This window comes from Pollachius pollachius (genome assembly GCF_949987615.1).
Source record: "Pollachius pollachius genome assembly, chromosome: 18".
Lineage (NCBI taxonomy): Eukaryota > Metazoa > Chordata > Actinopteri > Gadiformes > Gadidae > Pollachius > Pollachius pollachius.
This window is the reverse complement of record NC_136951.1, coordinates 6,374,986-6,388,635: the sequence shown is the minus strand read 5'-3', so window position 1 is coordinate 6,388,635 and position 13,650 is coordinate 6,374,986. Positions and strand designations below refer to the sequence as shown.

The following is a 13,650-nucleotide window of genomic DNA, read 5'->3' as shown; positions in this document are numbered from 1 at the left end:
CCAACACAACCACGTTGGCTGATTTGAGGAGGAGGTGCCAGGCTGTTGTGGCTGTGTATGGTTGTTCCACACGCTACTGAGGCTCCTGTTTGTGAAATGAATAAATTGTTAAATTGCCAATATGTCTTGTGTCTTCAAGCTTCAATCATCCAATCCACCAAACACCAAACGAGTCAATGGCAGAATAAGCTATTTGGCATTGGCAGATAAGATTTGGCAAATATTTCATGGGCGCAACCCACATACTCAGCTCTGCTGCTCATCCCACAAGTGCATGTTCCTTACAAATGGGGCACCATTTGAAAGGGAACTATACAGGCTTTCCAATGGTATAAGATTTATTGCCAAAAAGCATTGTTACCACAGAGAAATAATCAACCAAACACAAATTTCCTTACTTTTTTTAAGTTTATACACACACACACACACATATATATATATACACACACACACACACACACACACACGACAAATCGATACGCTTACATTAACTGATTTAATAAATGTACAAAGGTCTGTTGAAAATGCTATTGCTATTCAAATGTTTTTTGACCCACCCTACGGCTAGATGCACAAAACACCCAGAAGATACTGACACGTTTAACACTACAACCGCTTCTGGCACAAGTGGCAAAACCAATCCAACACTTTTGAAATACGCACCACTCCTAAACAGTTCTACCACTGAGAAATAACCTGATCGTTTTGCTCCAGGCTGTGTTTCTTTATTCCGCCCTTCTCTAAATAAATACAATTATTAATGCATAACATCACTTTTTATCCCATTGGCGTAGGTTCAGTTGTTGCCTGAGGGTGGTTTATGACACTGTTGTAGAGGGTCTTTTGGGGATTCAACTCCACAAGCAAATTCTTTTAAATATTGAATTCAGGGCACAATATCATTTCAGCCATTAGTTTCATCAGAACCACAACAACAACATAATTCAACCAAACATGTCTCAAAAAAGTTTGTACACACATGCCAAACATTGGGTATTTCATTCTCAGGCTGAATGTTCTGGGTTTGATACCAAATGTTCACAGTCTCTGAAAAGTTATCCTTGAGCAATATACTATACCCCTTCCTGATCCTAACTGACATGCAATTCTTAATATAGCAGACAAATTTATTTTTCTGTGATGGATATAATGTGGGAGTGGCTAAGGGTTAGGCATCTTTCTGAAGGATGCCTGACACGTATCCTCAAATCCAATAGAAGTCACTTTGGATAAAGGCTAGTTTCTAAATTATTTATTGCAGCAAGGTTAAATAAATGAACTATTGATATATTTTACCCGGTACTCAACTTCAACAATTTTGAGAACCCTTTACCACCCCCAGGAATTCTACGTTTTGAGTCATCTGTGAACACAAAAAACTAAATCATCACATTATGTATTATGACAACAATGATGCTCATCAAATTTGGAAAAGTTTGCTAGTTTCAACACTGTGCTCAACTCAAAAGCCATCGAGGTATTACAGAACCCTTAACAAACCCCATATGTGCCTTGCATTAACCGAGAACACACAAACTATACACACAAACAATTTATCACCACAACAACAAGGCTAAATAAATGCAGAGCATATCGCTAGCATAAACACAACACTCCACTACAAAGCCTCACACTCCCTTAATAAACCCAGGGTATATGCAGTGTTTCTGTGCACACGTCAACAGCGGTCAGAGCAGACAGCTTCCCCATCCAGCGGTGAGCGCTACGTCTCTCTAATCCGCCGCTCTGGGTCCGGAGCCCAGCCAGCGCAGTGACCTTTAATTAGGCCCGCAGCCAGCCCAACACGGCGCTCTGCGCTGGGGAGCCAAATGACTTCTGGGGGGGCAGTTACTGACTCTTGAGGATCACCCCCCTCTCCACCAACCCCCTATAACACTCCGTTCTCTGGGAAAGCAATTAATACGTATGCAACATTTACAGCTTATTGTGGAGGTGATGGCTCAACAGGGAGCGTCATTAGCTAAATAAATTAAATTTGTTAATCAACGCGGCCGGGGCAATTACCGCCTCTAAAGCTACGAGGAGGACCGCGGACGGAGTGCGCCGTAGCGCCCGATTCTCTGCGGCCTTTAAATTTGCGTTTGCGTCCTCGAAGACGAATTGGATCTCATTATGTGCTTCGGAGGAAAGCGCTGATGTACTTTTAATCTCGCCAGTGAGGAGGTAGTTCCCAGTCTTTTTATTACAGGTACAGCAGAGAAAGTGCGGGGCGGCGCACGTTTTCTAGGAACTTAATAGCTGGGCCCCCGAGCGGAGGGACTGCGCAGAAGTTGTTAACACAACACTCAGTTAGACTATGTTCACGGCTTGGTCTAAGATACAAGACTGGTCATTCCACTGACTGGAGAACAGAACTGTATGGGAGATGGTTAAGATGGAGAGAGCATGGAGCTTTGATCATGTATTCAGCATCCTAGCTGGGATATCACGAGGTCCCTCTGAACCGTTAATTGAGGGGTCTTGCTTCATATGTGGCCATTACATACCAACTCCCATAAGCACCCCAGTGTGCCAGCTGCTTATGGATGGTTTACAGCACTGCTTGAAGTGCTTTAAAGCAGGAAATGAAATTCAACTCTGCCAGTCCACCAGTGCCCGCCAGATGTTGGGCACTATCAATCAAATGGCCAATTATCTTGCAATTAACGGGCTCATTAGCATAACGTGAATTTAACCGCTCACATTTTGTCTGACTTGTTTTTTAGCACACCACAACCCGACACACCAGCGTGACTGACTAGTGACCTGACTCACAAGTCGGTCGCTAAGGGCTTCTCTCAACTAGGTTTCGTTGCTACTTTTTAACTATTATATTGCGGCAGTGTCATGCAGGAGTTGTGTGGGTGCTTGTTAACACTGTCATACTAACTAACTAAGAGTCTTTCTTATACTGGGTTAGAAATATGCAAACAATGTTGCTTGAAATCCTTAATTTCACCAGTCTTGTGGACTGAGCAGAAATTTGACAAAAAATAAGTCAGGATACTTTATATATATATATTTTTTATAAAAAGCTTTCTCCGTGTGACAATGTGATTCTCTATGTTTTTTGTGTTGTTTGTTTCACAATGGACGATAAGAGGGGGGGAGCATCATTTCCTGTCAAACCAAAGGTTTGTTAGGGACCGTTTGCTAGACACCCTCTGATGTTTGGTGAAATAATAAATGGTGAGATCTCAGATCGTCTGGCATCGTGAGACTGAACTATCGCAAGGTGTCCCATGATCCTTTGCACAACATGTCCAATACAAAGTCAAAGTCATAACTGCCTGAGATGTACCACTAAATTAACGGTCTAATGCTCAGCACCCACCAGGGCCCCCCAGGCTTTACGGCCCGCTAAACCTGCTAACCTCTCGCTCTGTAATCTGAGAGACGGAGGGGAGAGTGCTTGGAAGGGGAGGAAGAGATTACCAAATGTCTTGTAATCCCAGGTCTAATCCGTGAGAGAGGGGGCAGACATAAAGCGATGAAAGACTAATGTGGGGAGAGGAGGAAGATCTTCAGGGAAAATGAAGCACACCATGAACTATTTATGAATATATGTAGCACCTTTCTAAAGAAAATTGTCACCTTTAATATCATTGATCGTCCTTCAGTGAATTCAATTTCCTAAAAAGTGATTCTGATATCCGTCAATAATCAGATACTTTGAGGTCAAACAGATTTTTTCATGTTGAGGCGAGTCATCCTTGTGTGTGACTGAGCATGTAGGGGTGTGTCGCTGTGTGAGTGTGTGTGTGTGTGTGTCTGTGTGTGTGTGTGTGTGTGTGTCTGTGTGTGTGTGTGTGTGTGTGTGTGTGTGTGTGTGTGTGTGTGTGTGTGTGTGTGTGTGTGTGTGTGTGTGTGTTGGTGCACGTTGAAAACATCCATATTTAGTCTTAGAACAGCTTTAGTATGCATGTCCTCTGGTCTTCTGGGCCCAGTAAGACACATAAATCATTCAATCTCTGACGTTGGTGTGGGTGTGAGTGTGCGTGTGTGTGTGTGTGCGTATTTGTATGGAGGCCTACATCTGCCTATTTCCTGGAGCATACGTGTGAGTGTGCACAAATGTGTTTATGTTTGTGCACAAATGTGTGTGTGTGTGTGTGTGTGTGTGCACAAATGTGTGTGTGTGTGTGTGTGTGTGTGTGCACAAATGTGTGTGTGTGTGTGTGTGTGTGTGTGTGTGTGTGTGTGTGTGTGTGTGTGCGTGTGTGTGTGTGTGTCTGTGCATGTGTTTAACGATGTCCCCTAGCATCCACATCCCTGTGCTAGCCTTGATGTGATAGAGAGCAGGCGAATCTTGGGGGGCCCCATGGACTCAGTACAGGGCCTTGTTAGCTCCACACTAATGCTACGCTAACGGCTCTGTAGTGTCACTATTGTACACAGGTCAAGTGTTTACACATTGCTAGCCCTGCAGGGCCACACTGGTGCTGCAAGCCCCAGTTGCGTTGCGTGAACACTTGGCTAATTCCAGTGACCCTGTAGTGTCCCACTGGTGCTCCACTGCTACGCTATCGCTACTGAACACAGATCCCTAGAGGGAAAGCACGCTCACTAGCTTCCTAAAAGTAACATCATGTTATTAATGCTTCCATTTTTTGTAGCTTTCCTCCAGTGCTTTGTGGAGTGGCTCGCCTGTCCTGCCTGTAGGTAGGGATGTCAGCTGGAGACGATATTAATGTGCTTCCGCATAGTGAGAAGATGTTAGCCTGCAAGCAAGGAGGAGCTTGGGGATCAGAACCAGCAAATACCAGCTATGGTATCCTTTGGCATGTACTGAACTTAGTCCCTATAGCTTCTTTGAAGTTCATTATGGATGTTTGAATCCCACAAAAAGGTTCTTGGTTCTAAACCCATTGTCCACAGTTTACCTGTAGGCATCTTTGAGCAACATGCACTAACCCCTACCTGCTTCTTAATACCATGTATCTGAACTCACAGTAAGTCACTTTGGATAATAGCTTTTGCTAAACTACTGAATAGTTAATAAGCACACATTTCAGACGGACTTGCATGGCACAAATTTGAGTATCCAGTGGCATTGAAGGGTTTAGCTCTCTTTACGTATTTTTCCATTATCCTGGATCAGAGCAGACTCTTGAATCCCTTCTCCAAAGAGACAATGCTGTTTGTTCTGCTAGACTGTTTTGTTAAAATGTTCCTGATGCGGCGGTGTGTTCGTTACTGCACTGTGCCCGCTCCCCTCACATGCTGAGGAAAACATGTTGTGACAGCTCTTCCAAGGGTGCAAATTTGCTAGACCAACTATTATACATGACCATTATATAATAATAAATAATTGTAAAATATCAAGCAAAGGGGATCTGGTCAATGGAGCACATTGTCTCGGAACACAATTTGCGTATGTGTGACATACACAAATCAGTTTGAATCAAAGTACGGTGGCCCTGACGTGCCATTCACAGCGGGGAATAGGGAAGCACAAATCAGAAAACACGTCAATTCGGAAAACACAAAGGCATATAGGAAATCCCAACCACAACAACGGAATCACGATCATAAACTCAAAACAAAAAACAATCATTACTACCGGAAAGGGTTGGTACCTATCGACATTTTTCAACCACCTGTTTGCATCATAAGGGCAATGTATAGTAATATTCTTAACTCCCTTGTCTGATCGTGTCCTCCTTTGTGTGGCCACATGAAAGATACTTTCACATTACTTGCCCTCAGCCCGATCTTTTGTGATCGGCTCCCACCTTTGCCTTAAGAAGTTAATGTTGTTGTGATTTCCGATTTGTCGTTGTGTTTTCTGATTTGTCGTTGTGTTTGGCGATTTGTCTTCTGATTTGTGTTTGTGATTCCCAATCGGTCTTTGTGATTTCCTATTTTTTATTTCTTTTTATCTTACCTATTTGGCTACCATACAAATATAAAAAGCAACATGACTGTTATACATGTGGATTGCATGTAATAATGTAATATGCATGTTAACTTACTTGTCCTCCTCTGTGTTTAGACATACATGCACAAAGGCTTTTTATTACTTTTTTACAAACATAGTGTTCTTGCCAGTGAATAAAAATGCTAAATTCCTGTCATTATTGCAATGATTCCTACCCAGTAATAAATTAGACACTTATACACAAAGTGACAGGTGTAAACATTTGAACATCAGCTATTGGTACCCAGTACCTTCCAAACCCCTCATATCAAACACACGTTAATTAAATCATCTTCCATTGAATGAATTGAAGCGGATGAAGTAGAGAGACAAAGAGGCGCATTCACGAGCCAGCGGGACTATTGACACTCTACAGAGTATCTCATTTACTAGCTAAATGTTGCATCTGATAATACCATGAGAGGAAATAACATGGCTATCTACAGTGTTGGTATTAACTAATGGACAAATTAACAAAGATAGGCCGTGAATGATGGCTTCCTGCTTTAGTGATGCACACAGACATGTTTACAATGCCTGTCACCAAGGGCGTAGGAACCGGGGGGGACGGAGGGGACGTGTCCCCTCCAATATTGGAGACAGGCGCATTTGTCCCACCTAAAAATTATAACGGGGGGAGAAAAATATTTTATTTTATTTTATTTTGAAAGCGCAACACAGCGTCTTGTCACCGCTTTTTATTCTAAAAACCTGGATGATTGAGCGTGCAATTAAAGAATTGATTTGATATTTATCAGTTCATTACTGCCATTCAAAATGTGTTTTCCTTTACATTTACAAATGTATCTTTTTAGTAGAATCAAATATATTAGTGAATTTTTTCAGTGTAGTTAATTTATGACATATTTCTGTTCAAACCATTAACGGATCTGTCAGGTTTCCGATATGTGTCCCCCCCAATGTTAAACTCATTCCTACGCCCCTGCCTGTCACTACAACGCCAACCAAGACAACCTCTGTTCGCTGTTCTCAAACTTGTTGATTTAGACTTGCAAACTTCAAATCTAGTTAAAGTGAGCTTGACGGAATTAAATGGTTGAGTCAACACTTGCTTCTTTGTGTTATTTGTTGTTCTGCTCCATTTGAATTGGTTCGGTTTGGTTTCGATTGTTGGTTTAGCATTTAAACACGAGAAAAACACTGGCTAGCTCCTCTTCACTTTTTGCTGGGACACACAAATCCAGACAAATCCCTTGTTCACAAACAACAAACACACCCACACCCACACACACAAACACACCCACACCCACACACACAAACATCCCAACAGTTTTAGTATTAACAGCGTGTGCACGCCACAGCGATGACATAAACCGATAGCTTTCCATTACCCTAGCAACGACAGAGGAAATTAAAACTATCGGACGCAGCTAACACTAGTCCTAACTCCATATTATCACAGTTCCCCGATGCTTATCAGAAGGGAAGCTACATGCTAACCTCAGCCACCCGGATGTCATTAGCATTCAGCCTGGCCCGTTCGGACTGAGAGCGTGGTTAGAACCTGCCTCCAGGCGTGCCAATGCATGTCTCAGCTCTTGGATTCATGTGCAGAGTCACATCCCTGGTCCAGACCAGAGCACTGAGGTGCATACATTTATTCTTTATAGGCGTGTTTACTTGGTAGCATGTGACAAAATCTGAGTCGATGACACCCCTAATTCACAGATACAACGCAGAGGAAAGTGCTCTAGCCGTCACAACTCATTTTGTTTGTTGACTTCTTCTCCGCAGGGGAAAGGCTTGAGAGTGAAGCGGTGATGCATGGAGCTGACACCTCGCTACCACCGACTGAAAACAGGGTCAAAGGGTAAAGCATTAGCCTACGACCCCGCAATTAGGTCCCAACTTCTGGCTGCTGCCAGGGTTGCATAAACCTGCCTCCAGCCAACCACCCTGGCGGAATGCAAATTGAAGGATTGCATCTCATATTGCCATACCATGCGGCTAGAATACCATCCTCCCCGCTTTTATTTTGTTAACCCCATCATTTCCTGGTGAGCTCACAGGGGATGGTTTATGCTTGAAAAGAGCTCTGATGACTGACATCAGAATGTAAATGTATAAAAATTGGCTGCCAAAGGAAGTGACCTCTACTCCAGCTTCAGCAGTAGTCTATGCTTCACTTGGACAAACCTCACCAATGCTTTTCACCATGGACAGCGTTAGGCAGTAGCATGGCTACAAGTCACTGATTTAACTAGCTCAGTAGCGTGGTTGGGGTTCTGCTGTTTTCTGAATCAAATAGCTCTTCAGCAGCGTCTGTCTTTTATTGAGTAGTGTAGTTGTGTCCACACAAGCTACATATTCAGCCTGAAATAAAACTGAGGATCGAACAAACCTAATCTTTACTCAGCGTGCCTGAACTACGCAGGCCGGTGTGTGGAAAAGATGACGTCATCACGGCCCTCTGAACGTTTAAGGCCACTAGGAGAGAGTGCGTGAAGTGAGTGTGCACACCGGTGAACATGAAGATTGTAAATCCCAGGGCCGTGCCTGGACCGTCGCGAGCTTCAGTTTACTTGATGGAACAATGGCAGAGGCCGAGGACAGATGGGAAACCATCCCATGTTTTAGCCGTGCACACACATACAAAAACTCCCGGTTTGTTTCTGCTGTTAAATTGTTTGGAGCGGTGAGAGCAGAGGACACCGCTTATTGTTCAATTAAATTGGGATTTGCTTCGATGTAGTTAAACTACTGTTACTATGTTACTGTAGCTAAGCCTGCTGCATTTCTCTGAGGGGTCGTTTCAGTGTAGTGAAGCTTCATTTAATGCAAAGTAACTGGAAGATTATCTCAATTCACTTTCCAAGTGGCCTGCCTCACAATGCCTATAAGGTTTTTGACTCCCAGTCAATGTTCTCGGTTTGGTTTCCAAGATGCCCAAACCCATTCCTGCTCTATAAAAACATTATTCTGTACTGTCACTGTAGGTCACTTTGGATATAAACATCTGCTAAACAACTGAATTGTTAATTTGTTTTTAATCTCCATCTCCCCACTCCAAAATAATTAAATCACTATAATTCTAATAGTATAATTGCTAGTAGTAATTCTAAGTTGTACGTTGTAAACAAGACTAATTATGGTAATTGTAATATTAATAATAATATGAGACACTGTATTTTTATACCGGAGTCCATGGAATTCCTTTGCAGTTTGGTCACGTCATCATCGTAAATCATCCTTGCATCAATATTTCAGGCTAATTAATACATCTCGGAGCGCGGGGTTATTGCTAGCTTAAACGTGTCTAAACGCATTATGCACACGCGCCGATGACGGATCAATTAGGAGTTTATGTCCATCGACAAGAAGGAAATGCCCACGTGTAACTTGTGAAAGGTCAGGATCAGCGGTGCTGCTGAACTGCAGATTCGTACAATGACCCGTTCCTCTGTGGCCGAAGGTTAAGGTTAAACTATACTGTGTTGAATGCTACTGGAGGGACACCACGTTGAACGATTCTGAAGGTAGACTGCCAGAAATCACTAATTCAGTTTATAAGGAGGTATGGGCAATATTTAAGGAAATATTTGAGTCAGTTTATGTGCTGATTTGGATGCGGGTCATATCTTAACAAAGGGGCAGCCTAGTGGGGAGGTTGATTGAGTTTCGCTCTAAAGGTTCTTAGCTAGATCCCTGAACAGCGTGTCTTCATAGGCCTCCTTGATCAAGATGCCCTAACCCCTACCTCATTAATTACATGCTTCTGAATGCACAGCAATTCACTTTGCTGAATTACTAAATAGTAATAGTTATTATTATTACTCCGACCAACATAAAATCACAACAAATTCTGAGAAAGAGAAAGCCACTGTTAATATTTTTCTAGAGATTGCATCCAGATCCATGTCCCCCCCCCAACATGTCCCCCCCCCCAACATTTCCCCCCCCCAACATGTCCCCCCCCCAACATGTGCCACACGCAACATGTGTTCACATTCCAACATGAAAGGGCTAAATTCTACACTGGCACCATTGGCTGATAAGAGTGCTAATCCAGTATTAACCTGCTTTCTAGAACTCATAGTCTACATTCCCAGAAAGCACGATAACGACATGTATACAGTTGGCATGTATCTATAACTCTCTCTCTCTATCCCCTTTATTCATCTATTTATATATTATCTATCGCTTCCATCTCTTTCTCCCCATATTTCTTTCTCTCTCTCTTTCTCTTTGTCTCGCACTCTATTTCTCCAGCCCTTCCTATGTCTCTCTCCCCCGTATGCATCTCTCTCTGTCTCTCTCCCCCTCTGTCGCTCTCTCTCCATGATGAATGACACCTATCTCAGTGGGAGGCCTCATTATTCTCTATTAATCAGGGATGAACGAGAGCCGTCATGTGTGGAACCAGCTCTCTTGCTCTCCGCCCACCTTATCTCCTCTCCTTCTCTCTCGCCCTACCAGCCAGGCCCCCAGCAAGGCTGCAAGGGCCCCCCCACTGGGGGCCCGGAACCTGCCAGAAGGACCCCCAATGAACACAGAGTATATATCTCTGTCTGGCTGTCTGTCAATCTCTGGTGAACCCATCTATCTATTTATCTCTGTCCATCTGTGTGTCCATCTATTCATACATTTACATTAAAAACACCCAAATTGAGTTTGATTACTATAACCCATGAATAATTACAAATATAACAAATACACAAATAAACTCATGAGAATAAATATTGAATTAATGAATACCACTAAAATATGCTAGATAAAATGGCGAAACACAGCTAATACACGACACATATTAATATGTAGTATATTTGGGATAAAGCCCTTTTTTCCAGCGGTATTTATACCTCACATGTGTAGTTTGGGGTGCAGCGAAGGAAGCTGACTCCCCTGAGGAGGTACGAGTCTGTATTTAGACAAAACCCTCTGAGTTTGCTCATTAGCACTTCAGTAGCTACCTGGCTCACTGCAACAACACGGCATGACATTTATACCAAACTGCTGCTACTGCTGTGTTAGTCTGCATGTGTGGTTTTGTCAATTCATGTATGTGAACACAGAAGTGTGTGTGTAAGTGGTTGTGTGTGTGTCTGTCTGTGTCTGTCTGTGTGTCTGTGTGTGTGTGTGTGTGTGTGTGTGTGTGTGTGTGTGTGTGTGTGTGTGTGTGTGTGTGTGTGTGTGTCTGTGTGCGTGCGTGCGTGCGTGCGTGCGTGCGTGTGTGTGTGTGAACACTTACTCTGCCAGCTCCTCGAGACTTCGGTACACATCATCTTCATTCAGAGCCGTGTCCTCCGATGGAAAGTGCCTGGAAAACACACACAAACACACACACACGCAAAGTTAGAACGGTTGTAGCCTCAGAATTGAGCCATGTAGTGTGTGTGAAGCATCGTCAACACAACACACATCACTCATTATAAAAAAGCAAAACAAACGTCACTCACACATGCCCGTATGGCCCCATAAACACACACCATAGACAATCACTTGATTCAATTTTTAAGGTAATTTATTAGAGAGAATATTAACTTAAAACAAAATACTATTACCTAATATCTATACGACAAATGTCTCTATTTCTTAGGTGTTTTTCATGAAAAGGCTATGAGACAGTAACCAAATTATCTCAGTCGTGATTCATCTCAATAAAGACACTATCACAATTTGATTTAACACACGAAAGATCCAACTGGTTTAAATCACACGCTTATTACACGTCTCAAATAAAAATGAGATTCAAAATGACAAAAATAGACCTAATCATTTGAGTGTCATGGACTAATTACGACAATTCATTTCAACCAAATCATTTAATTCTCAAATCCCGCCATCAGTGCAGGATATACCTCAGGGAACACAGAATAGCTTGAAAGAATACTTAATCAATTAGCTCTTCAAAATGGTGGATTCTCAACTCCAGTCGTTATCTCATAAAAATGCTTACGTGAGGAGAACAAGGAAATTGCACTGTGAAATGGAAAACTAAATGACACAATTTTTCTTCTGAAAGACTAAAACCACTGTCAGCTCCATATTAAGGCCCTAAAGAACTAGCTTACAGGAAGAGACTACAACCCACGGTCAACAATAACGTGTACGTTAAGAGGAAATAGCTCCCCCTATCAGCAGGTGGCGGTAGTCTGTATTCCTGTCAAAAGGGACATCGCAGGACCTTGAATTGCGGATATATTCAATCATAAAACAAAGCAGCGGTTGCCTCCCACTTCATGCCACTCTCGCTACTTCTGATCGAGAATATTTGAAAATGATGAATGGTCAAATGTGGAACAATTAGGCGATCTTATTGTGCGTGCCCTCTTGACGAAGTTGCTTGCTGCCTTGCTCACTTCCGTTTCTCTTGTCGTGCATTTATTGTCTTCAGCTGAACAGCCAATCTGGATTGATTTCTCTCACGGACGGCCTCTGCCTGGATTCAACATGCTATATCGGCCGAAAAACTGCCGACAAGTACAGACTAGTGGCCACGGTGCGGGACACAAGGCAAAAACTAGGGAACAAATATTATGCTCTCCGAAGGCCCGATACACCAGAATTAAAAACTAAAGACTAAACACAACAAAATAATAACGAAATCCATTAAACTGAGCAAAAAGTGGACAAGAGTGAGATTTTAAGTTTAAGATTGGGCCTCTGTGTGTGTGTGTGTGTGTGTGTGTGTGTGTGTGTGTGTGTGTGTGTGTGTGTGTGTGTGTGTGTGTGTGTGTGTGTGTGTTGTGTGTGTGTGTGTGTGTGTGTCCCACAACTCACTCAGCAGAGTCAGTTACTGGAGATAACCTGGACCTCCGAGTGACAGGGATTAGACTCTCAGGACCGCATCTGCTATAAAACTTCCTTCAATACCCGACTTATCCCTCCATTTCGACCGCCCTCCACCCCCATCTTCTCCTCCTAACATCAATTGACCCTGACGGGGTAATGTGTCCTCGTGTCTGGGGTAACAGGGAGAGGGCATTCACCTGTCGATTCCTGAAACATCAAGCCTCACCTCTTACAGCACCGTGTTAAGGTCAGTGGAGAAGAACTAAAAAACACCAGAAGCGCCATTGATCCTATTAAACAGACCACTTCAAGGCCCTCATGTACACATTTAAGGGCCCCCTATCTCAGATGCAGGGGTCATGTTGATGAGCCATTTACAAGCCATTTCGAAATCTATACCTTTGTGACATCAAAATTAGGGATGGTCAGACCGGCTGATAGGAGTTCATTGGTGTGATGCATCGACTGGTCAGACTGGAGCTGATTTGTAGGTCATACATCTGAGCAGACAGCTTGACTTTTTATGTCGTGTTAATGACACATTATGAGCGAGTTCAGAATCTTTCGATTTGTGACATCACAATGCATTGAGCGTCTGGCAGGCTGGATTGATAGGTGGACTGTGTCAACTGGTTTAGCTGGATTTCATCTGATTGGACGCTGCCACCTGGGGTATCCAAAACGGACGGGCAGGTTACCGTCAAACCAGTTTGTCTTGATTCACTGGTGCTTTGTTCATGGTTCACTGTAACTACAGCTGGGAATGAAACCTGCAACCTCCAGGTTCATCCTGCTGGTCTCTTCTTCTCCCACCAGAGCACCAGCCAATAGGGATAAAGACAGAATGTACCGGCCACAGAGAGCTTTACACCCTGTATTTCACCACTATGTTATTCAACCCCTCGTTCAGTGTCTTCCACATCAAACCAAGGGAAACTCCCTAGATCATCCACATCATGCATTCATCCTTTCCTGAT

The 13,650-nt window shown here is 43.1% G+C and overlaps 1 protein-coding gene across 4 annotated transcripts in view; it reads right to left on the bottom strand.

Annotated features, from left to right (window-relative positions):
* The window catches only part of vav2 (vav 2 guanine nucleotide exchange factor), a 191,103-nt gene that overhangs the window by 41,772 nt on the left and 135,681 nt on the right, over positions 1-13,650 (bottom strand). For all 4 annotated transcript variants that reach the window (XM_079755639.1, XM_079755641.1, XM_079755640.1 and 1 more), the window contains exon 4: positions 11,130-11,198. In XM_079755639.1, the coding sequence (XP_079611765.1) occupies positions 11,130-11,198 (69 nt within the window). The remainder of the gene's footprint in view (positions 1-11,129; positions 11,199-13,650) is intronic.